Source organism: Cebus imitator, unplaced genomic scaffold, assembly GCF_001604975.1.
Source record: "Cebus imitator isolate Cc_AM_T3 unplaced genomic scaffold, Cebus_imitator-1.0 Scaffold406, whole genome shotgun sequence".
NCBI lineage: Eukaryota > Metazoa > Chordata > Mammalia > Primates > Cebidae > Cebus > Cebus imitator.
Window position 1 is genome coordinate 648,336 of NW_016107721.1, and position 24,639 is coordinate 672,974.

The 24,639-nt window shown below is 38.8% G+C and overlaps 1 protein-coding gene across 2 annotated transcripts in view; it reads right to left on the reverse strand.

Annotated features, from left to right (window-relative positions):
* INPP5F (inositol polyphosphate-5-phosphatase F) overlaps positions 1-24,639 on the reverse strand; it is a 107,622-nt gene that overhangs the window by 17,171 nt on the left and 65,812 nt on the right. For both annotated transcript variants that reach the window (XM_037731561.1, XM_017509083.2), the window contains exons 4-15: positions 19,468-19,596; positions 19,077-19,244; positions 18,900-18,956; positions 16,046-16,244; positions 15,340-15,519; positions 14,401-14,468; positions 7,936-8,060; positions 6,712-6,789; positions 5,694-5,814; positions 3,973-4,101; positions 1,854-1,971; positions 87-285 (exon numbers count right to left, since the gene is read on the reverse strand). In XM_037731561.1, coding sequence (XP_037587489.1) covers positions 87-285; positions 1,854-1,971; positions 3,973-4,101; positions 5,694-5,814; positions 6,712-6,789; positions 7,936-8,060; positions 14,401-14,468; positions 15,340-15,519; positions 16,046-16,244; positions 18,900-18,956; positions 19,077-19,244; positions 19,468-19,596 — 1,571 coding nt within the window. The remainder of the gene's footprint in view (positions 1-86; positions 286-1,853; positions 1,972-3,972; positions 4,102-5,693; positions 5,815-6,711; positions 6,790-7,935; positions 8,061-14,400; positions 14,469-15,339; positions 15,520-16,045; positions 16,245-18,899; positions 18,957-19,076; positions 19,245-19,467; positions 19,597-24,639) is intronic.

Consider the following 24,639-nt stretch of genomic DNA (forward strand, 5'->3'; position numbering starts at 1 on the left):
AAAAAAAAAAAAAAAAAAAAAAAAAAAAAAACAACTTCCCAACATCGGATAAGCAAGCTGGTCACCTGGACACCACTCCAACTCACCTGGGGTCACAGTCAATGAGGGCCCAGCCCCCATGGAACTTCTCATCATCAGGCAGTAATAACTTCATGTAACTTTGTAAGAGCTGGCTAATTAGTTCCTGGTGGCTTCTCTGATTTTCCTTATGCAAAGCTTCATGTTCTTTCTCCTTGGTAAATATGGAATAAAGATCTTCTGTCACTGGAATGCCTTGCATCAAATCTAGGGTGGAATTGTTAATATCTATCATCATTTTAGTTTACTAATGTATTTTTAAAAAACAAAAGAGAGTATACGGCATAAAACTGTAAAGTTCTTGGAAGAAAACATTAGCATAAATCTTTGCGACCTTGGATTAGACCTGATTTTTAAGATGTGACACTAAAATCATAAGCAACACAAGAAAAAAAAAACCATACTGGACATCATAAAAGTTAAAAACTGTGTTTCAAAGAGCAGCAGCACAAAAGTGAAAAGGTAACACCTAGAACAAGAGAATATATTTACAACTCATCTATCTGGTAAGGGACTTGTATCTAGAATAAAGAACTCCTACAGATCAATAACAAAAAGATAAGCCAATTTTAAAATCAGCAAAAAACCTAGATAGACAAGCTAACTTCTTCTTGGTGGGGGATACAGCACAGCCTTAATAAATCATTATAATCCCATTCCCTGTGGAGTTATTCCATCCTATCTCATTGTCTCATGGGACAATGAGACTGGAGGAGGCTTCTGGGAAAGAAGATCTGCCAACCACTGGCCCTACACAGTAAAGAGACAAGCACAGACTGCTACTGCCCTCTATCTCTTCACCCTGAAGATCTCTTAGCCAGCTTCAGGATCAGGATGGAGCTGACACAATGAATGGCTGAACTGAGAGGAGGACAGAACTGGGGTCCTTAATGATATAACTGGGTAGCTAGATCAACCAATGGAAGCAAGATAACTTATTTTTTTTCCTTGAATATCAATTGCTAAAATCCAATTCTGTAGTCATAGCACGCAGCCTCCATGTCTGGCAAATGAATCAGACTTCTTTACATCAGACTTCTCAAATTCCTAAGCAGCCTGTGTCTAGGGACTTCTTGACTGATGTGTGCACTAAATAATCAGGTGAAGAAATAGGATTTCAAAAAGACTCTCAGGGACCACAGGTCAGCTATGTTACATCTGGTTCTAATCCAGAACACTCAGCATTTACTTTAATCCTATACAGTAACATCTTCATGAAAATTAAATTTTTAAAATGTCAATGCAAAAATTCTACTGGGCAATCTGCCCTCCCATTTCCTCTTCCAAAAAATGATGAGGTGGTTAGGATAATCTCTAAATTTCGTACCCTAATATTCTGTTAAACCATGCTTATGGGAAAGGCTGGTATATTTGTCCACAGCAAGAACATACAATAAATAACATACAGGAAAAATAATCAGGTTACATTGCTCAGCCTTGAGTAATGGAAAAAAACGGAATATAAAGTTTTTAACTGTTGAGGTTTTAGGGCACCTTATTTCACACTCTAGGAGCTTCAAACCCTGCTTTCTATTACATGAGTAACAAACTGACAAATATGCATGAATAGATGGCTTCTTTTATTACTCCAGCCAACAATATTTGTCAAATTCTAATCTTGTAAAAATTTGAATTTGATGTATTGGGTAAGATGCTCAATACAGAAACACAAGTATATTAAAAAACATGAATTATGTTAATGAAGCTGGTTTCTGTAAAATATTAGTCACGGAAGGCACAAATTTTAAGGAAAGCAAAGCTTTTCTGCTTCTTACCTATAACAGCTTGCCTATAAGCATCCTTAAATCGGTTGAGGTAATATCTGTTTGCTGAATTCACTCCATCTTTCATAACTCCTGCTAACTTCCTTTCTCCTGTCCTTGTAAAGTCACCCTGTCAAACAAAAACTCATTTTGACGTCTTATTTAAACACAAGAATATCCCCAAAATAAACTGTGAGTTTTCATTTCAAGAGTGGAATTCTACAGGCTTTTTATAATTTCCAAGGTATGACTTTTATAATTTTCAAATAGTGTAGTTAAAATATCTACTGGTATTCTACCTTGATCTAAGCTTGTCAAATAATTACACATGCTACTTGTGGCATCAAGTCTTCACAGTTAGATGGTGCTTTACGGTAAAGCCATTCCTGGCAATGTGTAGAATTTCTAGAATTTACAAGTCAAAACACCAAAACAATAAAAGCTATTTACTTCTCAAACTGGTGTAATATTCAAAAACCAAGGTTCTGATGTGGGAAAATGTGGATCGTTCCCTGGAGTTTATCACAATGGGCTTTTAGCCTGGGTGTGTGGATGGCAGCTCTACACAAGTAGAACAAACAGAGGTTTCCATGCCTTGCTGCATAGCACCAGCACCTGCAGAACAACTCAGTCACAACTTAAACTGTTTTGTTTCCTTTGCTTTTCACAACAAAGATGTCAGAACAAGTCCCTACAGAAGTGGTGACTTAAACCTAAGGCAAGGAAGGTGCAGTCTCTTTTTCCCCATCCCAACCCCTCTATTTATCTCCAAGGCAATCTCAGAAATCTCAGGCCTAAAACCGACAATTTAGGAAGAACATGCTGCCAATTAGGCCAGTCACAGGAAATATTAGTAGAGCAACAAGTCTCTATTATAGAAGAAAGGCATGAATGCTTGCTCATATCAAAGAAGTTTAAAATCAAGGGGGGAAAAAGAGAAGTATTTCTCTTTAAGCGCTAACTTATACCAGGACTTTTTTTTTTTTGAGATAAGAGTCTTGCTCTGTTGCCCAGGCTGGAGTGCAATGGTGCGATCAAGGCTCACTGTAACCTCCACCTCTGAGGTTTAAGCAATTCTCACACCTCAGCCTCTCAAGTAGTTGGGATTACAGGTGCACGCTACCATGCCCAGCTAATTTTTGTATTTTTACAGAGACCAGGTTCCACTTTGTTGGCCAGGCTGGTCTTGAACTCCTAACCTCAGATGATCCATCCACCTCAGCCTCCTAAAGTACTGGGATTACAGGGGTGAGCCCCTGCACCTGGCCTGTCTGTATCAGGAGACTTCTAAAGTTTACTTTCCATAATCAATAAAAAGCTTTTGATATTTATCACTCAACCCAAAAGAAGGATTAATGTCTGTTAGAGGTCCTTGACGGTACAATCTGTGACAAGAAATATCTTTAAGAATGATCAACATAAACCTAATTTAAACAAATTCAAACACTTCCTATTGCCACAGAGGACAACGCTCTCAGATGGAGTAATTTATTTACTAGGGACTATATTTTATACTTAATATTCTGTGAAGACTAGCTCTATAGGATCTTCAAAAGACTTTACTAATTATAATAACTAAAACATTTCTTCTGCATTTACGTGTGTCCGAGAATATTCTAAGCCCTTACATGCATTGACTCATATGATCCCATAACAGTCTTTTGAAATAGGTCTAGTATAATTCCTGTATGACAAGTGAGAGTGGTTAAGTGACTTGCCCAAGGTCACAGCTAGTAAGAGGCAGGGTTGAGATTCAAACTCAAAGACAAAGCATGATACTGGTGGCCAAAACCTGCCAGTAGACATGCTCTGTTTTGTCAGTTTTGAAAAACAACCACTTCGTATACAATTCAGATTTCCAGACTCCCTTGAAAAACTGAAGGGTCTGGCAACACAGGCCCCTCCAGAGAGAACCATACACTCCTCCTCAGGTCCACAAAGCCCCTCCCCCTCTGATATAATGTGTGGCCTGCTTGAGTCACATTACCTGGCCCTGCCTTAGCCAAATATTTCAGAAGAGTCAACTATACCCACCCCCAACCTGGAGCCCACATACCTTTCTGTGGTTTTAAACCACAGTCTAACCTGTGTCCTACATAATGACCTACAGATGCTTACTGCAAGCATTTACCTTCAGAGCTGCCGTCCCAGCATACTGTCTGCTGATGGAGTCACCATTATTGGCCCACATTATCTGGTAGATTCGATTACATTTCACAGGTAATGGCTGTTCTGGGGGCATCACGCCTAATTTTTTCAGCTAAAATGAACACATTGGTGGATTAACTGTATATGGGCCAGGAAACCATAGTATAAAATCTGTACTGCAGAAAAAGGAAACATATTCATATACAATTTAGGACCCTTAAATAAAAGAAATGGTCTTTTAAGACTTGTTTTTAATAAAGCAGTGCTTGGAAGAAGGCTTTACAAATTGCCATAAGCTGAATAAATATAATCAAATATGTATACTGTTTTGGTACAGCATGAATTTTTAATGCGCAGTATCATACTATTATATTTTGTCTGTTTTAGATTTACCTATGAAGTGAAGCTGAATATCATAAAAGCACATAAAAACAATACTAAAAGTAGCAGAATAGTTAAGTGCCTAGTAAGTGTTAACTCTGTGCCAAGGCTAGGGTTCTAAGAGCTTTTTTACACAGTTTTTACAGTTTTTTTCACATTCACTAGTCCTAACAACACATGTAATCAATGCTGTTATCACCTACATTTTAAAAACAATGAGCCTGAGGTTTGGAGAGGTTAAGTTTTCTTTGTACAGAGTCAAAACCTCGTATGTGGTAGAGCCAGGGCTTGAACTCAAAACTGGCTGCTAAAACACTACATAAGAGAAACAGATTCATGTCCTCAAAGTACAGTCACAAGCTTATTTATTATTTTTATTTTATTTTTGGAAGATAAGAGTCTTACTCTGTCTCCCAAGCTGGAGTGCAGTGGCACGATCTGGGCTCACTGCAACCTCTGCCTCCTAGGTTCAAGTGGATTCTCATGCCTCAGCCTCCCAAGTAGTTGGGATTACTGATACTTGCCACCACATCCGGGTAATTTTTTTTTTTTTTTTTTTTTAGTAATTATAGCTCCTTTTTATTGATTAGAAGACTTGCCTAAAATCACATAGATAATAAGTGGCAGAACTTCTGAAAGATATTTTTCTAGGTAAGAAAAGCTCTCTGTAAAGTAGTTAATGGGTAACGTAAATTGTTCCTTTTTTTTTTTTCTTTCCATTTATTTATTTTATTGCATTTTAGTATTTTTAGTAGAGATGGAGTTTCGCCATGTTGGCCAGGCTGGTCTTGAACTCATGACCTCAGGCAATCTACCCACCTCGGCCTCCCAAAGTGCTAGGATTATAGGCGTCAGTCACCACACCCAGCCTACACACCACATTTCTGCTTGGCCAGCTGGCTCTGCCAATAGGAGGCACTCAAGGAAGCCCATGAGGCAGGAGGAGGAAAAAGGTACAGCCTCCTTCACCTGTGTTCCTCCCATCAGCAGCTCCCTCCCCAACAGCCGGGGCAAAGAAAAAGAACTGCACTATCTAGAATCCCGGCCCCAAATAAGGAAGAGATAAATGACCATACAATGTCACTCAATGGACTTAAAAATGTTGGCCATCACATTTTTGAAATGAATAATTAAGAAAATCTCTTTATTTAACTTATTTCCAGTGTAGTTTGTGCTTTTCAGGTTTTAATGCGACAAGGGTGTTTGTATGCTGTAAATGTTCTATACAACATTTGACATTTGAAAAGTATTTAGCTATTTGATTGCTCATGGGAAAAAAGCATTTCAAAATGAGTATTTGCAATCCGACAGACTCCAAATTACCTGCTGTTCCATGACCACTCTCGCGATGGCAGCTTGGACCACATTGGTGCGATCCAGGCAGTCCATGCAATTAACACGAAAAATCCCTTCCTGCTTACATATTACCCCAGCTTCATCAACCCTTTTTAAAAACAATACAGAATTATTTTACAATATAAAAGAGTAGGGTTTTCGAAACACATAATTCTTTAAAGTATAACAATAAAACAGTAGCATTGGTTATAATTTGCTTGGAATATCTTTATATGCTATGCATTATTGAGTCATTTATAGGCATTATTGTTAATTTACACGATAACATGGCAGGGAACATATTATCCTCATCCTAGGGGAAAAAAACTGGGAAGCAAAGTGACTTGCCCCAAGTCCTACAACTGCTAGGCAGAGCTGACACATTCCCAAGTTACGCTTTCCGACAGGTAAAAAACCAGAAGGCACTTTAAAACACCGTTGTTCCTTTTGACTCAAAGTAGAAATGCATCTAAACTCTCTGAATCAGACTAAGTTATTTTACCACCCAGTGAGGAGTCATGCAGCATGGCTTGCTCATCTAATTTCTCTGGCCACCCGTGTAGTCTTAACCTCTAATCAAATGTTCTCTTCTGTCCTTTAAGCCAATTTAAACTTCCTGTACTCAGAACCATTTTCCATCTCTGATAATTTTGAAATGCATGAAAACTGAGACAAAGTGCCTGTAAGCCTTCCCTCCTGTGTTAGGAACAGTGAGAAAGAGGGGAAAGAAAAAATGTGAACCATGGGGCATGAGCAGGAATAAATTCACGTCCTTAAAGAACAGTCAGAGCGTTTCACTTCATTTTGCCTGACCATTTGACACCTCCTCCTTGTTCAAAGCTAACACTGCCTAATGATCAACATTCTCTTGAAATGAACAGGAACTGGGAAGCAAAACGAACACAAAAATGCCGTCTCCGCATGCTGCTATTAGTTTAATGCTTAGTGGTACCGTGATTTCACAGATCCCAGAGTCTGTAAAAAGGAGTTCTTGTGAAATACCTACCAACACCACTTCATATCAAGAATAATGTCATAAATGGCATCTGTTAGTGTCTGAACATTCTCAAACTTCATTCCTCGGCTAAAATCCATGCCAAAAGAAAGAAAAAAATCTTTAATATAATCATAGATTTTTAAAAACTTATTTAAGATATGCTATTTAATGTAGCTTGGAAAAATTAAAAAGAATTGTTGCTCTACGTATATGAGGTTAATACCACTATATATTATGTAGGCAATTAGGTAAATGTTTACAGCTAATCTGTATTGTGAAATAAAGCATAAAAATTCATTAAAACATACTACAGACATCAGAAGCTTCTATCCCCACCAAATTTCCAATACTTAGGTAAATTAAGTTAGAGCCAGGATTATGGCAAAAGAACCTTGCTGTCAGAATACACACAAGTTAAAGGCACCATCAAAATGACTCACTGGGCCAGGAACAGTGCCTCTTCCCTGTAATCCCAGCACTCTGAAGGTAGGCGGATCACTTGAGGTCAGGAGTTCCAGACCAGCCTGGCCAACATGGTAAAACCCTGTCTCTATCAAAAAATACAAAAATTAGCTGGGTGTGGTGCTGTGTGCCTGCAGTCCCAGCTACTCGGGAGGCTGAAGTGGGAGAATCCCTTGAACTCAAAAGTGGAGGTTGCAGTGAGCCCAGATCACACCACCGCACTCCACTTCAGCCTGAGCAACAGAGTGAGACCTGTCTTTAAAAAACAAAAAATGCACAGCTTGTTGTTGTTTTCCTCTAGTGAAGTTTACCCATAGGGAGAGAAGCATCACTACCAGATATGAAGAGAAGCCTCTATTACTACCAGTAATAGAGTTACCCATAGTGAAGTTTACTCTTAGGGAAAGAAGTATCACTACCAGATATGAAGAAAGAAACTCTACTACTATTGCTAGGCTTAGATCCAAGCAGAAAGGCAATGCCGTAAGTTCTTTAGCTGGTGTGATCAAATCAAAAAGGGAACTCTGTGTCTCCAAGTCCTTTTGGAACAGAAAGACCGTAAATGTTTTGGAAACAATTAACTCAAAATTTTAGCCAAAAGAATGCCCACATGAAAATTAAAACTAAGTAAACAAATGATATCCTTTTTCTTTCCAATAATAAGGAGAAGAAATTTTTCTTCCCAGCAAAGAAGAGAAACTAAGGTCCCTCTGGCAGCATGTACCAAAAACACTGCAATTGATCAACACTATACTCAGAAAGCCATCTTACCAGTGCTCATGGAAGTCAAACGAAACGTAAGTGAGGTGTGAATTGTTAAAGAGCAACACTTGCTTCAGGTATGCATCGCCAATAATCTTCTCTCTTCCTGCCTGGTCTACCAAGTTAATAATAACCTAGAAGAGCAAAGAAAAAGAAAAAATTAAGTTTAATTAGATGTTAGAATCATAATGTGGTTTTTAATAATTTGGAATTATGTTTTAGAAATACTTTATAGCCATGCTTAGAAATTAACACACTCAAACATAAATTTTTTCTATATAATTTTCATTTGTTACATACATTTATGAGAATTGACATCAACGACATTAATAGCTTTTCTATACATTTGCAATAACCAATTAGAATGAAATAATGAAAACAAGGTCTTTTATAATAGCAAATATTTTAGATATCTAGATTTTAAAAGAAATATAAAAACCTAAAGACTGAACACTACAAAATGTTGCTGAGGTACATAAAGTATATAAAAGAAAACCTGAATAAACAGAAACATATACCATGTTGCTAGGCAGCAAGATTCAATACTGTAAAGATTCCAAGTCTCCCCCAATTAATTTTTTTAAATTGCATTTTAGGTTTTGGGGTACATGTGAAGGACATGCAAGACTGTTGCATAGGTACACACATGGCAGTGTGATTTGCTGCCTTCCGCCCCATCACCTATATCTGGCATTTCTCCCCATGCTATCTCTCCCCAACTCCCCACCCCCTGCTATCCCTCCCCTATTTCCCCCCACGACAGACCCCAGTGTGTGATGCTCCCCTCCCTGTGTCCATGTGTTCTCATTGTTCAACACTCACCTATGAGTGAGAACATGCACTGTTTGATTTTCTGTTCTTGTGTCAGTTTGCTGAGAATGATGGTTTCCAGGTTCATCCATGTCCCTACAAAGGACACGAACTCATCGTTTTTGATGACTGTATAGTATTCCATGGTGTATATGTGGTATATGTGCCACATATTCCCTGTCCAGTCTATCATTGATGGGCATTTGGGTTGGTTCCAGGTCTTTGCCTATTGTAAACTGTGCTGCAATGAACATTCGCGTGCATATGTCCTTATAGCAGAACGATTTACAATCCTTTGGATATATACCCAGTAATGAGATTGCTGGGTCAAATGGAATTTCTATCTCTAGGTCCTTGAGGAATTGCCACACTGTCTTCCACAATGGTTGAACTAATTTACACTCCCACCAACAGTGTAAAAGTGTTCCTATTTCTCCACATCCTCTCTAGCATCTGTTGTCTCCAGATTTTTTAATGATTGCCATTCTAACTGGCATGAGGTGGTATCTCAATGTAGTTTTGATTTGCATTTATCTAATGACCAGTGATGATGAGCATTTTTTCATACGTTTGTTGGCCTCATGTATGTCTTCTTTTGTAAAGTGCCTGTTCATGTCCTTTGCCCACTTTTGAATGGGCATCCCCCAATTAATCTATACACTCAACCATCCCAATCAAAATTCGATCTGGATCTGTTAATGAACTTGATAACTCAAAGTTCATCAGGAAGAGTAAATATGCAGAAAAAATTTGGAAACTAATAATAAAAAGGGACTTGCCCTATTAAAGAGCAAAATAAACACTATATCTATAGCAATTAAAACTGTCATACTAGTGTAGAAATAGATAAGTGACTCAATAGAATAAGAATGGTGGCCCAGAGGCCGACTTATGTACATAGTGAGGAATCTAAGGTATGCTAACGATACCACTGTGGGGCAAATGTGGACTAGTCTATAAATGATACTGAGATGTCTATGTGGGGCATAAGGAGAAGCTTAATCATTAATTATACACAAATAAATTCTAGATGCATTAATGATCTAAATAGTTTTTCAGGTTATAAAAGAGCAAGAAAAAAATTCAGAATAATGTTTCTATAAATGAAGGGTGGGGCATGACTTTCTAAGCATAACATTAAAAAATGTTAAGCCTGTGTACCAAATGACAGTATAAGCAAAGGTAAGAAAGCAAAGTACTACTTAGGAGAATGTACCTGCAACATAAAAACCAATAATGCATAAAGAGTCCTAAATCCAATAAGGAAAAAAATGGGTAAAGGAAATCCACATGAGAAAATATACAAATAGCTAATAAACAGGAGACTACAACTTCTGAACCTATATTAAATGAAGAGATGACAGCTTTAACCCTCAAAGAAATGCAATTTAAAACAGAAAATGAGTTTTAACCTATACCTAGGCAAATGTGAATACTAAACATAGACAGCACTGGTCAGTATGTGAGGAAATGGGCACTAGCTCCTACTGTTGCTGTAAAACAAATAAAAAAAACAAATGGTGTGATCTTTTCAGAAGCAACAGAGTGGTGAGTATCAAGTTTAAATGTACATACTGTCTGATCCAGCAATTTCATTTCCATAAATTTATTCTATAAAACACACAAGTGTCCCAAAATATATAAAATGCTTTCTGTTCCTAGTCCATGAACTATCTTTATATATACCTTTTTTAAAAAAAGAAAGATGTTTTCTGGAGAATTTTAATAACATTAAAGCAAAATAACTAGTACATCTGAAAGGTCCACTAATAGAGAAATGGTTAAACAGTAGCCATGAGATCTTAAGCGAAAACAGCTGCACAATAGTATATATGGCATAGTTTTGTTTTGACTCGAGTTTTTCATTGTGTATATGCATGTGTCAAGATGGTTTTCTGGCTGCCTATGATAAATGTGAGTCAACTGACTCATATCTCAGAACAAGTCTGGAGGTAGGATGGTTCCAAAATGGCTTAAGAGGGGGTTCCCAATACCATTAAGGACACAGGTTCTTTCCCTCCCTTTACTCTGCCATTCTTCCCATCTTTTTTATTCTGCCAGCATATTGGCTGATCCTGAGGCTGGTTCCTTCACAGTCTTAAGAGAGCTAGTTCCACATCAAACCCAGACACAGCAACCAGAGGGGGACTATTGGTTCCTGTATCTCTTATTAGAGCAAGAAACCTGTCCCTAGAAGCCTCCAGGGGACTTCCCCCACATCACATATCTCATTGGCTAAATCCTCAATGAACACACACAGGTCCACACCTAAACCAATCACTGGTGAGAGCAATGGTGCCACCACAGCTGAGTCAGACCGACCATGGGCCCATAGCTCCAGAAAGTAATTACTCAGGAAAAGGCGAATAAATGAACACTGTTGGAGTACTGTTAGAAATCAGAAAGTGTCTGCTCAATACACACACCTAAAAAATTGATGTGAAAGTCAACAGGGAGCAGGGATAAGTGTGGGAATCGTTATTTCCTCTGCTTACACAACTTAGTATTGTTTTCTAATTGCATGTTACATTTAAAATGTAATTTTTAAATTTTATTTATTTACTTATTTATTTATTTCGGAGACAGAGTCTGACTCCATCACCCAGGCTGAAGTGCAGTAGCTCAATCATGGCTCACTGCAGCCTTCACCTCCTGGGCTGAAGTGATCCTCCCACTTCAGCCTTTTGCATAGCTGGGACTAGAGCCATGTGCCATCATGCCTGGCTATATTTGTAAATTTTTTTTGTAGAGACAGGCTCTATTCTTTATAGCTACTTATAATTACGCATATTGCTAATACATGATTTACACTGAAAGAAATTCAAATGTAGAATAAGGTCAAATCCTTCCTAACCATAACCCATGGCCCTCCCTGGAGGTAACTCCTGTTATCAGTTGGGTGTCCCCATTCAGCCCACATAAATGCATTTCTGTATAAATGCACATGTCGTATGTGTGTGGATAAAATAGATGGATGAGAATCACCTATATGTAAATGACATAATTTTGTTTTGTGGGACTTTTTAAATGGCTATATGCCATTATAGTTTTCTAATTCCACAAGGTGACTTTAAGATTTTCCCATGTTAGTACACATGGATCTACTTCACTCTTTTCAGTTATATTCAATACTTTAGACGTGCAATACTTGATTTTTCCCATTGTCCTCCTGATGAACAATTAGATTGTTTCCATGCTGCAACTAATGTTCTTTTACATGCCTCCTTGACTGAATATGCTTCTCTCAGATTTAAAACTGTTTTCTATTATAATTCTAGTTGCTCCATGTTCCTTGTCAAAACGTATTCCATCCCCAACCTTTCTTTTTTTTTTTGAGATAGAGTCTCACTCTGTTGCCCAGGCTGGAGTGTCTGGTGTGATCTTGGCTCACTGCAACCTCCACCTCTCGGGCTCAAGTGATTCTCCCACTTCAGCCTCCTGAGTAGCTGGGACTACAGGTGCATGCCACCATGCCCAGCTAATTTTCATATTTTTGGTAGAGAAAGGGTTTTGCAATGTAACCTAGGCTTCCCAAATTTTTTATGTTAGCCATAAAAAAATTCTGGTGTATGAGTAGTGGCTTTAATTTGCATTTCCCTGACATCCTTTTGCATATGGCTGTTGACTTTTGGATATTCTGTTTTATGAAGAGTCTGACCAATTCTCTTGTCCAGTTCTCTTTTGAGTTGTACATCCTTTTGAATAAATTTGTAGGCATTTTAAAATAATCTCTAGATATGAGACCTCTGTCATACATACACTAAAAAATCTTAAATATCTTCTACCACTTTGTGAACTGCCTTTCCATTCTCTTGTGTCTTAACAAATAGAAGTTCTTTATTTTAATAAAGCCAAATCCATCAGCTTTTTTCACTATGGTGTTTTTAAAGTCCTATTAAATTTTAATAGAATTTTAATAATATTTACAATAGTATTTTAATATTTGTAATTTAGTAAAGTTGTGATCAAAACAAATTTAAAGTCAAATTTATCAATTTTTTGTGTCTTTTTTAATATTTTCCTAGATGGGCATTACCTCTTACAAAACAACAAAATATTAAACAACCGAGAAAATACATAATAATACACTGAAAACATGGGAAGACAATAGTTACTGCTTTTTAAAGTCCTATTTAGGACACCAGGTCAAAAAGATATTCTATTTTTTCTTCTAAAAGTTTTATTGCTTAATCTTTCACATTTAGGTTCATAATCCATCTCAACTGATTTCTGTATAGGGTATATTAGGATAGATATCAAAAATTAAAATTACTGGGTTAAGCAGAATGTTAATTTAATTAATAATATCTTCAAAATGGCTATACTGACTTAGGCTCCTTCAACCAATGTTTGAGAGTTCTTTCAAAACATAAATACTTGCCCCTTTTAACTTTTATCATCAAGCCTCATAATTGTTTCAATCTGAGGGTTTGCTATATCCCTGCGAGACTTTGCTTGGGACTGCCCAAAATTTATATATTAATTTAGGAAGAACTGAAATCTATTTAATGTTGAGACTTCCCTTCCAGGAACATGGTATTTTCTCTCCACTTAAGACAGGTTTTCTGTTGTGTTCTTCAGCAGTTTTTTTTTTTCTTTCCATATACATGCTGTCTTTTTGTATGTTATTTTAGGTTGTTTCTTCCTATTTCATTTTTGTTGCTTAAAAAAAATGCAGGCCGGGCGCGGTGGCTCACACCTGTAATCCCAGCACTTTGGGAGGCCAAGGCGGGTGGATCATGAGGTCAAGAGATCGAGACCATCCTGGTCAGCATAGTGAAACCCCATCTCTACTAAAAATACAAAAAATTAGCTGGGCATGGTGGTGTGTGCCTGTAATCCCAGCTACTCAGGAGGCTGAGGCAGGAGAATTGCCTGAACCTAGGAGGCGGAGGTTGTGGTGAGCCGAGATCGCGCCATTGCACTCCAGCCTGGGTAACAAGAGCGAAACTCCATCTCAAAAAAAAAAAAAAAAATGCATTACCTATTCATTACACACTACATGGCATTACACATTTGCACTAGTCACTGCTAATGGATAACAGCATTACTATCATATATTCATCTTCTATCAAAATCATTGAACTTGTACCTTACCTAACAGTTTTCAGTTGATTTTGGTTTATACACTTGCATTCTTTTATGTGACTGTATATGAAGGTGAGCAGAGAAAAAAAAGATACTGAAACATACACAACAAGTTATCTCCAAGAGGTGGAACTGTAGGTAGGACTGAGACAAGACTTTCATTCCTTGGTCTAGATACTTCTTAGATTGTTATAATTAATTGACAGCAGTCTACAGCAGTCTAATCTCTTTATGCTATCCAAAGAGAGTCTAAGGTATTGGACTCAGCAAGGCACAGTGGCCTATAGTCCTAGCTACTCGGGTAGCCAAGGAGAGAAGATTGCTTAAGCCCAGGAGTTTGAGTACAGACTGGGTAACATAGCAAGACAGTGTCTCTTAAAAAAAAAAAAAAAAAAAATAGCTGACTCAATGATTATTCTTAAAGAATATTAAGAAAACTCTTAGCTTAAATGTGTTTAACTTCATGACAAATGCTGCTTTAATTTTGAATAGTACAATTCTTATGAGATTTAAAGAAAAAGATAAAGTTATTTCTAAATATGAAGGAACATTTTACTACTGTAGATCAAAGCCCACCTGTTTTTTGTAAATTTTCAGTTGTTCTTCGAAATGGGCACAGAAATAGGCAACAGTTTCCTTTTCACCTACAAAGAAGTGATACAAAATCTTTTTTTTCTTCCCATGTTTAAGACATATTAGTGTCTACTCCATCTTTATTCTTACTTTTAAATAATTTATTGACAGCCAAAATGAAACTAAACCATCATTTAAAATTAAAATGCTAAGCCAAAGATTTTTTTTTCCAATTACACTACACTAAAACATATCTGAAAGTGCAAACTGTGACATTATGAGATTATTTATATACACAGTCTACTTCTCAGAAAAGCTTTCATGTAGTTTATAAGCGAATAAAAACCCCTCTAAAACAATATTTTAAAAATCAAAGCTATATTGAATTCTCACGAAGAATACCAACTAAGTTGATAGAGAAATATACTTTAACAATTTTTCAAAAATCAACCTCATTCAGTAATCCAATTAGATTCAGCTGACTTAGCTATTCCAAGACTAAAGTTAAAATACTGGAAGAAATGAAATACTCAAGATTTAAAAGAAAAAAAAACACTTTCACAGAAAAATATTTGAGTAAAGCCATCTCACTGAATTTTGCTAGATTCCATCTTATTTCCTGCTTCTAAAAATATTGGCTAGATTTGCTCCTTTCCAAAGTTAAACTTTCAATAAAGTACTCTTCAAAAGCAACAGCAATTTAAAATCTCCAAAGTAAGCTGTTTTGCTCTACTGTTATAATTTTTATTGTTAAATGACTTAGTCAACTGTTACTAATCCTGTGATTATTGCATCACCTTCTATTATATTTCATAAATATAAGTTATTGTTTTGAATAAAGTATATCTGGCAAAGCAAATCCAAACGGATCAGGTATCTAATTTCTTAAAAACTATTCTCTCTGAAATCACCATTTGCAAACAAAATAACTGACATGCTTACTTTTGTCCAGCCTCGGTCTTGGATTATACCGATACCCAACCTGGCTCCAAAAGACAGGCACAGAGCCTCGTGTCTGAACAAATGACAGGGTATGATTATGAACGTGAATTAACTGCTCAGTCTCCACATAATTTGCAACATTTCCATTTTTATCCACTCCTCTTCGTTTATACCGCATTCCTGAAAGAAAATTAAAACAGAAGACAGCAACATTTTAAAAAATTTATTTAGTCTGACTAGACTATGCTTCCTAATCCAATGTATGTCTTCCAGGATAGCTTTGGAGATCCGGTGTGCAACTGCCAAGCAGAGCAGTATCAACTTACCCAAAATCGTAACTGTATGCATCACTGTTTTTAACAAGTTGAAGCTAAGACAGTTCCTCTGAACTGAAAGATTTTCCCAAAGGCACTAGCACACAAGAAGGATTTATCATGGTGATACAGGCTGTCAGTGGAGTGCCAGTATTCTGAAGCACATCTCAAGTGACTTTCTCTCTTCTCTCTATATATGTTCCTCCTTTTCCTTCTCATTTTGCTAACTTCAAAAATTAGTCTCCAATTATATCACAGTATTTAGAGTCCCCAAGCACTTTGAAGCCAACTGTGTTTCCAAATCCATTATTGTCATTAGCATTTCAACACATCTGCACCTTTTCCATTCTCGCCTGGATTTGATCTGCATGCTATCACAGCCCTCCACTCACCAGCTCTGTGCCTACTTCGGCGTGAAATGAGAGCCACTAGAAATCGTGGGTGAATATCATCTACACAGGTGGACTCCTGAGGCGGGGTCTCCGGGCTGCTTTTCTCATCATCAGATGATTCGGTGTAATTAACCACAAGTTCTTCAATCTGCACAAAACCTTGGATCATGGGGATAACCCAAGAGTCCACATCTGGGGTCTGAAAACAAAATGAACATCATGTTGTTTCTATTCTGTACAGCACTGCTACTTTCTTAAACCCAAACAGTTGTCGGCAGCTATTTCTCAGTTTATTAGAAGCAGAAACCCTCCATTATGCAACCATATTTTCTGCTTATTGAAGAACATCATGGAAGGAAGGGACAGAGGAGGTCCTTCCTTTTCCTTAAAGTGAACATAGCCTAAGAGCCAGGCTGCCTGGGTACAAATCCAAGATCACCATTTATTAACTCACTGAGGGAAGCCACCCTTGCTGTGACTGTCCTTCTCTGTGAAACAGTAACAACTACTTGATAAGGTTGTGAAAATTAAATGGATAATACATGTAAAGTGTTTAGCACAATGCCTGCCATATAGTAAGTATTTAACGAATGTGACTATTATGGTTATGATTCAACTCCCAATTGTATTAAGGCTTTAATAAAACACAACTAGGCTGGGCACGGTGGCTCAAGCCTGTAATCCCAGCACTTTGGGAGGCCGAGGCGGGTGGATCATGAGGTCAAGAGATCGAGACCATCCTGGTCAACATGGTGAAACCCCGTCTCTACTAAAACTACAAAAAATTAGCTGGGCATGGTGGCACATGCCTGTAATCCCAGCTACTCAGGAGGCTGAGGCAGGAGAATTGCCTGAACCCAGGAGGCCGAGGTTGCGGTGAGCCGAGATCGCGCCATTGCACTCCAGCCTGGGTAACAAGAGCTAAACTCCGTCTCAAAAAAATAAAATAAAATAAAATACAACTAACTCTGATCACTTTATTAGGAAACATATAGCTCTATTTTCTGGCTTAGAAAAAAAATTCTTCCTTCCTCAAGCTGAAATCTAAGTCATAAATGAAACAAAAAAATCCATTTCATAAATGTCTTATTTTAAAATGTAATTCAACATAATTAGGAGAGTACTGATTAAAGATTTCTTCTTCTGGCCGGTCACAGTGGATCCACACCTGTAATTCCAGCACTTTAGAACGCCGAAGAAGGCAAATCAGTTGAGGCCCAGGAGTTCGAGACCAGCCTGGCCAACATGGTGAAACCCCGTCTCTACTAAAAATACAAAAAATTAGCCGAGCATGGTGATGCAAACTGTAATCCCAGCTACTCAGGAGGCTAAGCCAGGAGAAATGCTTGCACCCAGGAGGTGGAGGTGGCAGTGAGCTAAGATCACACCACTGCACTCCAGCCTGGGCAACAGAATGAAACTCTCTCAAAAAATAAATAAAATAAAGATTTCTTCTTCTGTTTCTTTCAGACTAAGAAGACAGATTTCTCAACTTATTGTCTGCAGAGACAGCAAAGGGTAAAAAATGCTCCAGAGGGTTGTTCTTTGCCCTACTTTCTCTGTTATCTCCATAAGTGTACCCAGCTTTAATCTCAGCATCTACTTCAAATCCACCTCTTCTTCTATCACCAAACACTCCAGGTCCTATCTCACAGTTTTGTTTTATGGAGCCTGCAGATAGGATCTTAGGAAGGTGGTTAAAATGGAAAATAGTGAGGTAAAGAATCTACCTGCATTCTTATCACCATTCCCATTATTTGTATTTCTATTCTAGCAGTAAGTGCAAAACTCTTGACAGGCATAGAGAAATTTATGCTGCCAAATGTCACCTTTTAATATGACAACTTCAGGTTTACATGGTAATGTAAAAGCATTCTGACAAAAATTCTGCAAAACATGTTAGAGCTCGGTATTGTCAGCACACAGGACAAATACTCATTACAGATGCCCCTGTTTTTCTCCTTGATCACTGGGTTTTGGTGGTCACAGTTTGATCAGCATTGCAGAGGTAAGAATAATCTCAGGCCTCATATGCCTCATTCTCCATAGAGGCATATGATGGGTATCTAGCGAAGACACCACTAGATTATGTGAAAATCATTGATACTAACCACCACTAAGGGAGAGAAACCAAAAGGAAAAGGTTGAAATTGCTGAAAGGTTAAAAGACAATATTATAAACCTATTCAGATATTTGCCTGCTTTGTTTAGTGTCTAAAACATAAGTGGCACATGACAGGCCTTCCATAAATATTTGTTGATTGAATGAACTGTCTTTAGACAGTAAATTTTCCAACATACATGATCAAGAAAAGGAAGAAAGTAATCATTAAACCAGAGGAACTTCATAAAAGAATCTCATCATATTCTGTGTCTTCCCTCAATCAAATATCGGTAGTACAAGAATGGCCTTAGAGATCTGTCTATTCCAAATCCCAGAGGAGAAAACAGAGGTCCAGTGAAGGTAAAAAAAAAATAAAATAAATAAATAAAATAAAATAAAAAACTGGTATAATTACTGGAAAACCCATATTCAACATTTCCAATGGGTGAAAACAAATACCTCTTTTACAGGAACTCTACGAACATTAGTTCCACAGCCTGAACTTACCACTATCCTATGGGAATCTGCTAAAAAGACAGGCCTGTGAGGAGGCGGTGGAATTGTAAACTGCCTCAACACAAAGCCTTGGTTTTCCTGGCTAAATGATTCCCATTCCATAGGGAAAAAAACAGTGATCTTTTAAAATGTATCTTAATACAATTTAAAAACATTTGCTTAATAATGATACCCAGATGTTTTAGAAACAAATACACCAATCTCAGTAGGGTTATTTTAGAAACGACTACTCACACCAATCTCAGTAAGATCTTGTATCATATATTTATTCCAAAAAAATCGGTCATCAACCTAGAAAAGATGCAGAAACAACAGTTCAGAAACACATTATTTCGGTTTTCCTATAAAAGCCAAAACAAGCCATCGCTTGTTCCCAAGGGCAAACCCTGCTCTTTGAGCAGTGAGTGGTACCTTCTGCCAGAGGGGCCGGCCATCCCTCTCCCCAGTGCTCTGCCTCTGCACTGAATTGGTCAGGTCATAGGTCAAGCTATAATAAAAGGATTCCGAGTCCATGAACATCTTCAGCAACTCTTCTAGTAATCTTCTCTCCAACTTCTCCTTCTCTTTACTTTCCTTAACCTATAAGAAATTAATCTACTATGACTACAGAAACTAAATGTAAAGGAGTCTGAGGATGACATATAAATTCCTAAGACAGAAGTGAAAATAATCCCAAGGACATAAGGAGATGGTGCTTCAATACAACAAATGGTTTGAAAGTAAATTTCCTGAGGGGAAAATTATCTCTCCATTTAAAACTAATCAAAGATGAATTCAAAGCCCATATCAATTGAACTCTTACTTTCTTTTTATTAGGAGCAGACACATTGGATTTAATATGCGTCAAGGTCTTCAGCAGAAACTTGGAGTCATCAGGAGATGGTATAATCTTCTCTGGTTTGTTAATACCAAAATGATGCTTCTTACAGAGCTAAATGGGAAGAGAAAGATGATTTGTTGTTATCAGTATCTGCTTGTCAAATGTTCAAGTGCAGAAGTGAATGCTACTGCTCAAGCATTTTGATTAACAGTAAACCTCGAGTTAGAAAAATGATCAAGTAGACAACTGATGGCAAACACAGCTGTGAGTCCAATGATGAGAAAGCGACAGCAGAAGATAAGACACAAAGAATACAGGGCAGGATATACTTAGGATTTAGAGGTGGAAAATTCAGAGTGGGCTCATGATAAGTTCTCTTCTAACATAACTGAAGAATGAAGCGTTCTGGCTGAGGTTATTAATGCTTTGGAAATTGGTGTCTAAGAATTTAAAAATCGCAAAATGCACATTGCTATGCTTCAGGGTTATGACTTTTCAGGTATCCGTGCTAAATATTGATGCTAATTGTTTTGGATGAGAAGATGGCTTAAGAGCCTGTTCTAGTGGAAGCCCTAAAAGCTGGACATTTCAACCACTCCCTCTCCTCTTATGCTCACATGCACTAATGAAATCAGCTTCATTACTGAAGATTAGTTAAACTTGAAGAAACAGTAATTAGGAGCTGCAGGAAAAGTGCTGCACAACTGTCAAGGGTAAGAAAGGGCATGGGAGTGTGAATCAGCTGTGCTAAGATAAGAGAAGGCACAGAAGGTTCTAAAGAAGGCAACCTGGTTAAAGTCGAGGGTTTTACATATAATTTCACATAGCTCAGCACACAAAGCAAATATTCTGAAATGTACACATAAATTCTATCAACAATATGCAGACCAATTCCATTTTTTCAACAAACTAGTTTCATTGCTACACTGAGGAGATTCTTAGTAAGAACTAATAGTTACTAAATGCTTATTACCATAAGTGTGTTACAAAATAACTACTAACATGATAAAAGAGAAGAAAAGCAACTTTAAGCTTTGATTATTTAAGAAAAGAGAGAGAGAAAGATCCCTGCTTTATGAAATTTGGAAGTAGAAACTAATAACTAGACCAAATTTTCATGTGCAATGGAATATCCAGATGATTTTATGCCTTTTCAAAATTATGGGCTATCAAAAACTGTCCACATCATGATTATAGCTTTAAGCTGCTCCTGCCCTACCATTAAATACAAGGGAACTAAAGGTGTGGCAGAAAAGCTTCATATTCCTACTGCCAGAACAGCTCACTTTATTCCCTTTCAAATAAGCAAAAACCAAGAAATCCAGGTGACAGGAAGGAGAGAAGAACCAAGTATACAGACACAGCTCCAGCAATTCTCTCCTCACCCCTCTCTGTGATTGTTTCCAACAGCACACAGGCCCATCCTCTGCTCCTCTCCTCTGCACACCCCCGCTGACTCCTCTTCCTTAGCCACTGCTGTCCTCTTGCTTATTTCTGCGCTCCTTACCGCCTCCAGCTCCACTCCTTCCATTCGCTCCCTAACTTGCCCCCTCACCCCCCAATTTGGCTTTTACCCCTACCACTCTCCCAAGCTGCTGTCTCCAGCATGATCAATGACTTCCACTTTTGCTAAATCTAATGCTCTTGGTTCTTAACCTCTCAGTAGCATCTGAGTCACTCCCTCATCCTCCAATACACAGCTTCAACCCAGCTCCCACTGGCCACTCCTCCTCTGCCACTGACTGGTTCCTTTCCAGCCTCCTGCTTGACGTCCAGGTGCCCCAAGCTTTGGTCCCTCATCCCCTTCTCATCTGCATTCACTCCCTCAGTTATTTCATCCAGACTTGTGGATTCCCATACCATCCACATGCCACCCCCACCATCCCAAATGTTTATTTCCAGCCCAGCTCTCTCCTAAAACTCCAGCCTCACATATCCCAGCACTTCCACTGGGATGTCTACCAGGGATCTTAAACTTAACACGTCCAAAACCAGATCCTCCCCTCCCCTCCACCACCTTCACTTCCTACTCCTCTCTGCCTCCTGCTCACTCCACTCCACTCACATTGGCTTCCTTGCTATTCCTCAACACAGCTGTCCTCTCTGCCCAGACACCCCCTCCCCAGATAGCTTACCTCCATCTCCACTCCTGGGCACTCCCTCCACCACACTTACTGTGCTCAACTCTCATATCCATGAGTGTTTATTACTTTCCAACATACTACACAGTTATTGTGCAGATGTTTATCATCTGTCTCCTCCTTCCATAATGTAAGCTCCATAAAGGCAGGAAGCTTTCTCTTGTTGACTCCTATCTCTGGTGCCTTAGCAGTGGCTGGCATCGGAGGTCTCACCGCCCTCACTCCCCTTCTCCCATAAACACACCATGCACACCCCACCCTCCATGATACAGCATACCTGGGGCAGCAGAGCAGCAGTTTTAAAAAGATGCTCTCCCTCTGGTGTCCTGCTACTGCTCTGCTTGTGGCACTGGGCAACTATTGGCTAGCAATGTTTATGTAAAATGTTGGTGATTATTTACTTGTATGAATAACTCTTTTAAAAACCTGAAAACATGCTTACTTGCTCAAGACTGAGCTACAGACTATTACAATTTTAGTATTCAAAATGGGATAAACAGACAAAGTCATTCTTTTTTTTTTTTTTTTTNATGGCATTTTTCTTGAAAGTAAAATAAATCATGTTTGGTTGCTCATGCTGGAGCTATCTAAAATAGGTTTAGAATTATGAATAAATGTATGTTAATTTTCCAAATCCGGAAAACACAGATATGCTTTCCCCACTAAAGAAGTTGACTGCTGGGAATAGCTTGGTGCATATCTTCCAGGTGGTTCTTTTTTTTGAGATGGAGTTTCACTTGGGTTTCCCAGGCTGGAGTGCATGATCGTGATTTAATGCAACCTCCGCCTCCCAGGTTCAAGCGATTCTTCTGCCTCAGCCTCACGAGTAGCTGGGATTACAGGCGCACACCACCACACCCAGCTAATTTTTGTATTTTTAGCAGAGATGAGGTTTCTCCATGTTGGTTAGGCTGGTGTTGAACTCCTGACTTCAGGTGATCTGCCTGTCTCAGCCTCCCAAAGTGCTGGGATTACAGACATGGGCCACCGCTCCGGCCAACATAATCATTCTTTAAGAGCACTCAAGCCAGCAAAAACTTCCCCCCAGGAATATATCAAAGGTCCATATTCCAAGTAAATGTGTAGCAGCACACCTAGTCTATACCCACGTTTTCCTCACTCAGAAAGACACAGTCCATTTTTCTCTTAGAGGATAGTTTCTGGGATTAGGACCTGGGCTCATCATTCACCCTTTTCCTTTGTCCCAACCTCTAATAGCCCCTTTACTAGCACCTCATGACATGTTTACATATGTGAGAATCTTCTTTTAAATTCATTCCTTAAACCTGGAATCCACTCCAAGAGCCAGCAGGGTACAGAGTATGTCCCAGCCACAGGAACTGTAAGGAATATTATCTGATTGGGGCAGGTCAAGGAGTAAAGGCCCCAGTGACACACTTAGTCCTCCTAACTCTGTCTCTCAGAATGTGGTGCTAATGAACACTCCCTGCTGTTTCCTCCTCTGGTCCCCAAGACGCCAATCTCTCAGGGTCCTCCCCACCTCTAGCTGTTCCTTCTTAGTCTCCTTTGTGGCGTATCTTTCTTCTCTAAAGCTGATGGTATTCCCAGCATTCTACTCTTAGCTCTCTTCTCAGTCTTCATGCTCCATCTAGAAAATGTCACCCTCTTTCCTCATTTTCACTACTACATTTGCTAACTCCACTCTCCCGCCCTAATCTCAAGACTGATACATGTGACGTCTCCCCCTCACTGAGACACACTAGACCCTCAAACTCAGCATCTCCAGAACCGAGCAACATCTGCTCCCCAAATATTGTTCCCTCTCTGGTATGCCCTATTTTTCAGGTAATGACTGCACCCCTACACTGGATTATTTAAGCAAGAAACCTTGGAATCATTTTCCATCATTCTTCTCCAAGTCTCTCCTACCAGCCCCAGCCACTTCATGCCCACTGCTACTGTGTTGATTCAGAACCCTATCTTTCGCCCAGACCAGTGTTTCTTCATGGAAGTGCTACCGGCATGGAACACAAGAGATTTCTATGCAGGATTATCCAACTCAGTACAGACGCTCTAACGGCTCCCCTCCTGATGTAGGGAGTTTCACCTGAGCCCCAGGCCTCAAGTACTAAGCATGGCCCCAGGCTCCTACCTCCCATGAAGCTCTGTTAGTTCTCTTTACCGTATAGGGGCCAAATTCCCACCTGCTACTGTCCACTTCTGGATGCAGACCCAGAAAGGCCTGCAGGTAGTCTTTCAAAAATGCTTCCTCTCTAAGTTTGGCCCTCCCCTCCCTCCCTCTTTTTTTCTTTCTTTGAGGCAGAGTCTTGCTCTGTCACCCAGGCTAGAGTGCAATGGCGAGATCTCAGCTTGCTGCAACCTCCACCTCCTGGGTTCAAGTGGTTCTCCCGCCTCAGCCTCCAGAGTAGCTAGAACTACAGGCACGTGCCACCATGCCTAGCTAATTTTTGTATTTTCAGTAGAGACAGGGTTTCATCAAGTTGGCCAGGTTGGTCTTAAACTCCTGACCTCCAGTGATCTGCTTGCCTCAGCCTCCCAAAGTGTTGGGATTACAAGCATGAACCATCACGCCCGGCCTTTTCTATTTTTGTTTCTTTTATCTATCCTCATCCTGGACTTGAAACAGAGTTAATATAAGCCCATCATCCCTTAACTTCCTTATGTACAATTCCAAAATCCAAAAAAATCTAAAACCTGAAAGTTTATTTTTTAAGTTAAAACTCATTTAATAGAGAGCATGCCCTGACCTGATATGAGGCTACTGATAATCATTGCTTACCTCCCTTAGTATGAATATTCATACGATTCTTTAAGAAATATTAATATGTTTTACTGTGGGGTAATGCTCCAGTATCACTTTAGAGTATAGAAAATACATGGAATAACCTTTGAAAACTCCAAAAAACTTGAATTCTAAAACAAATACGGCCCCAAAAAGTTCAGATAAGGATTGTGGATCTGTGTAACACAGTTCAAACTCGGAAACACCTTTACTGGAAGGCTTTCTCTTTGTTTTTTTTTTTTTTTTTTT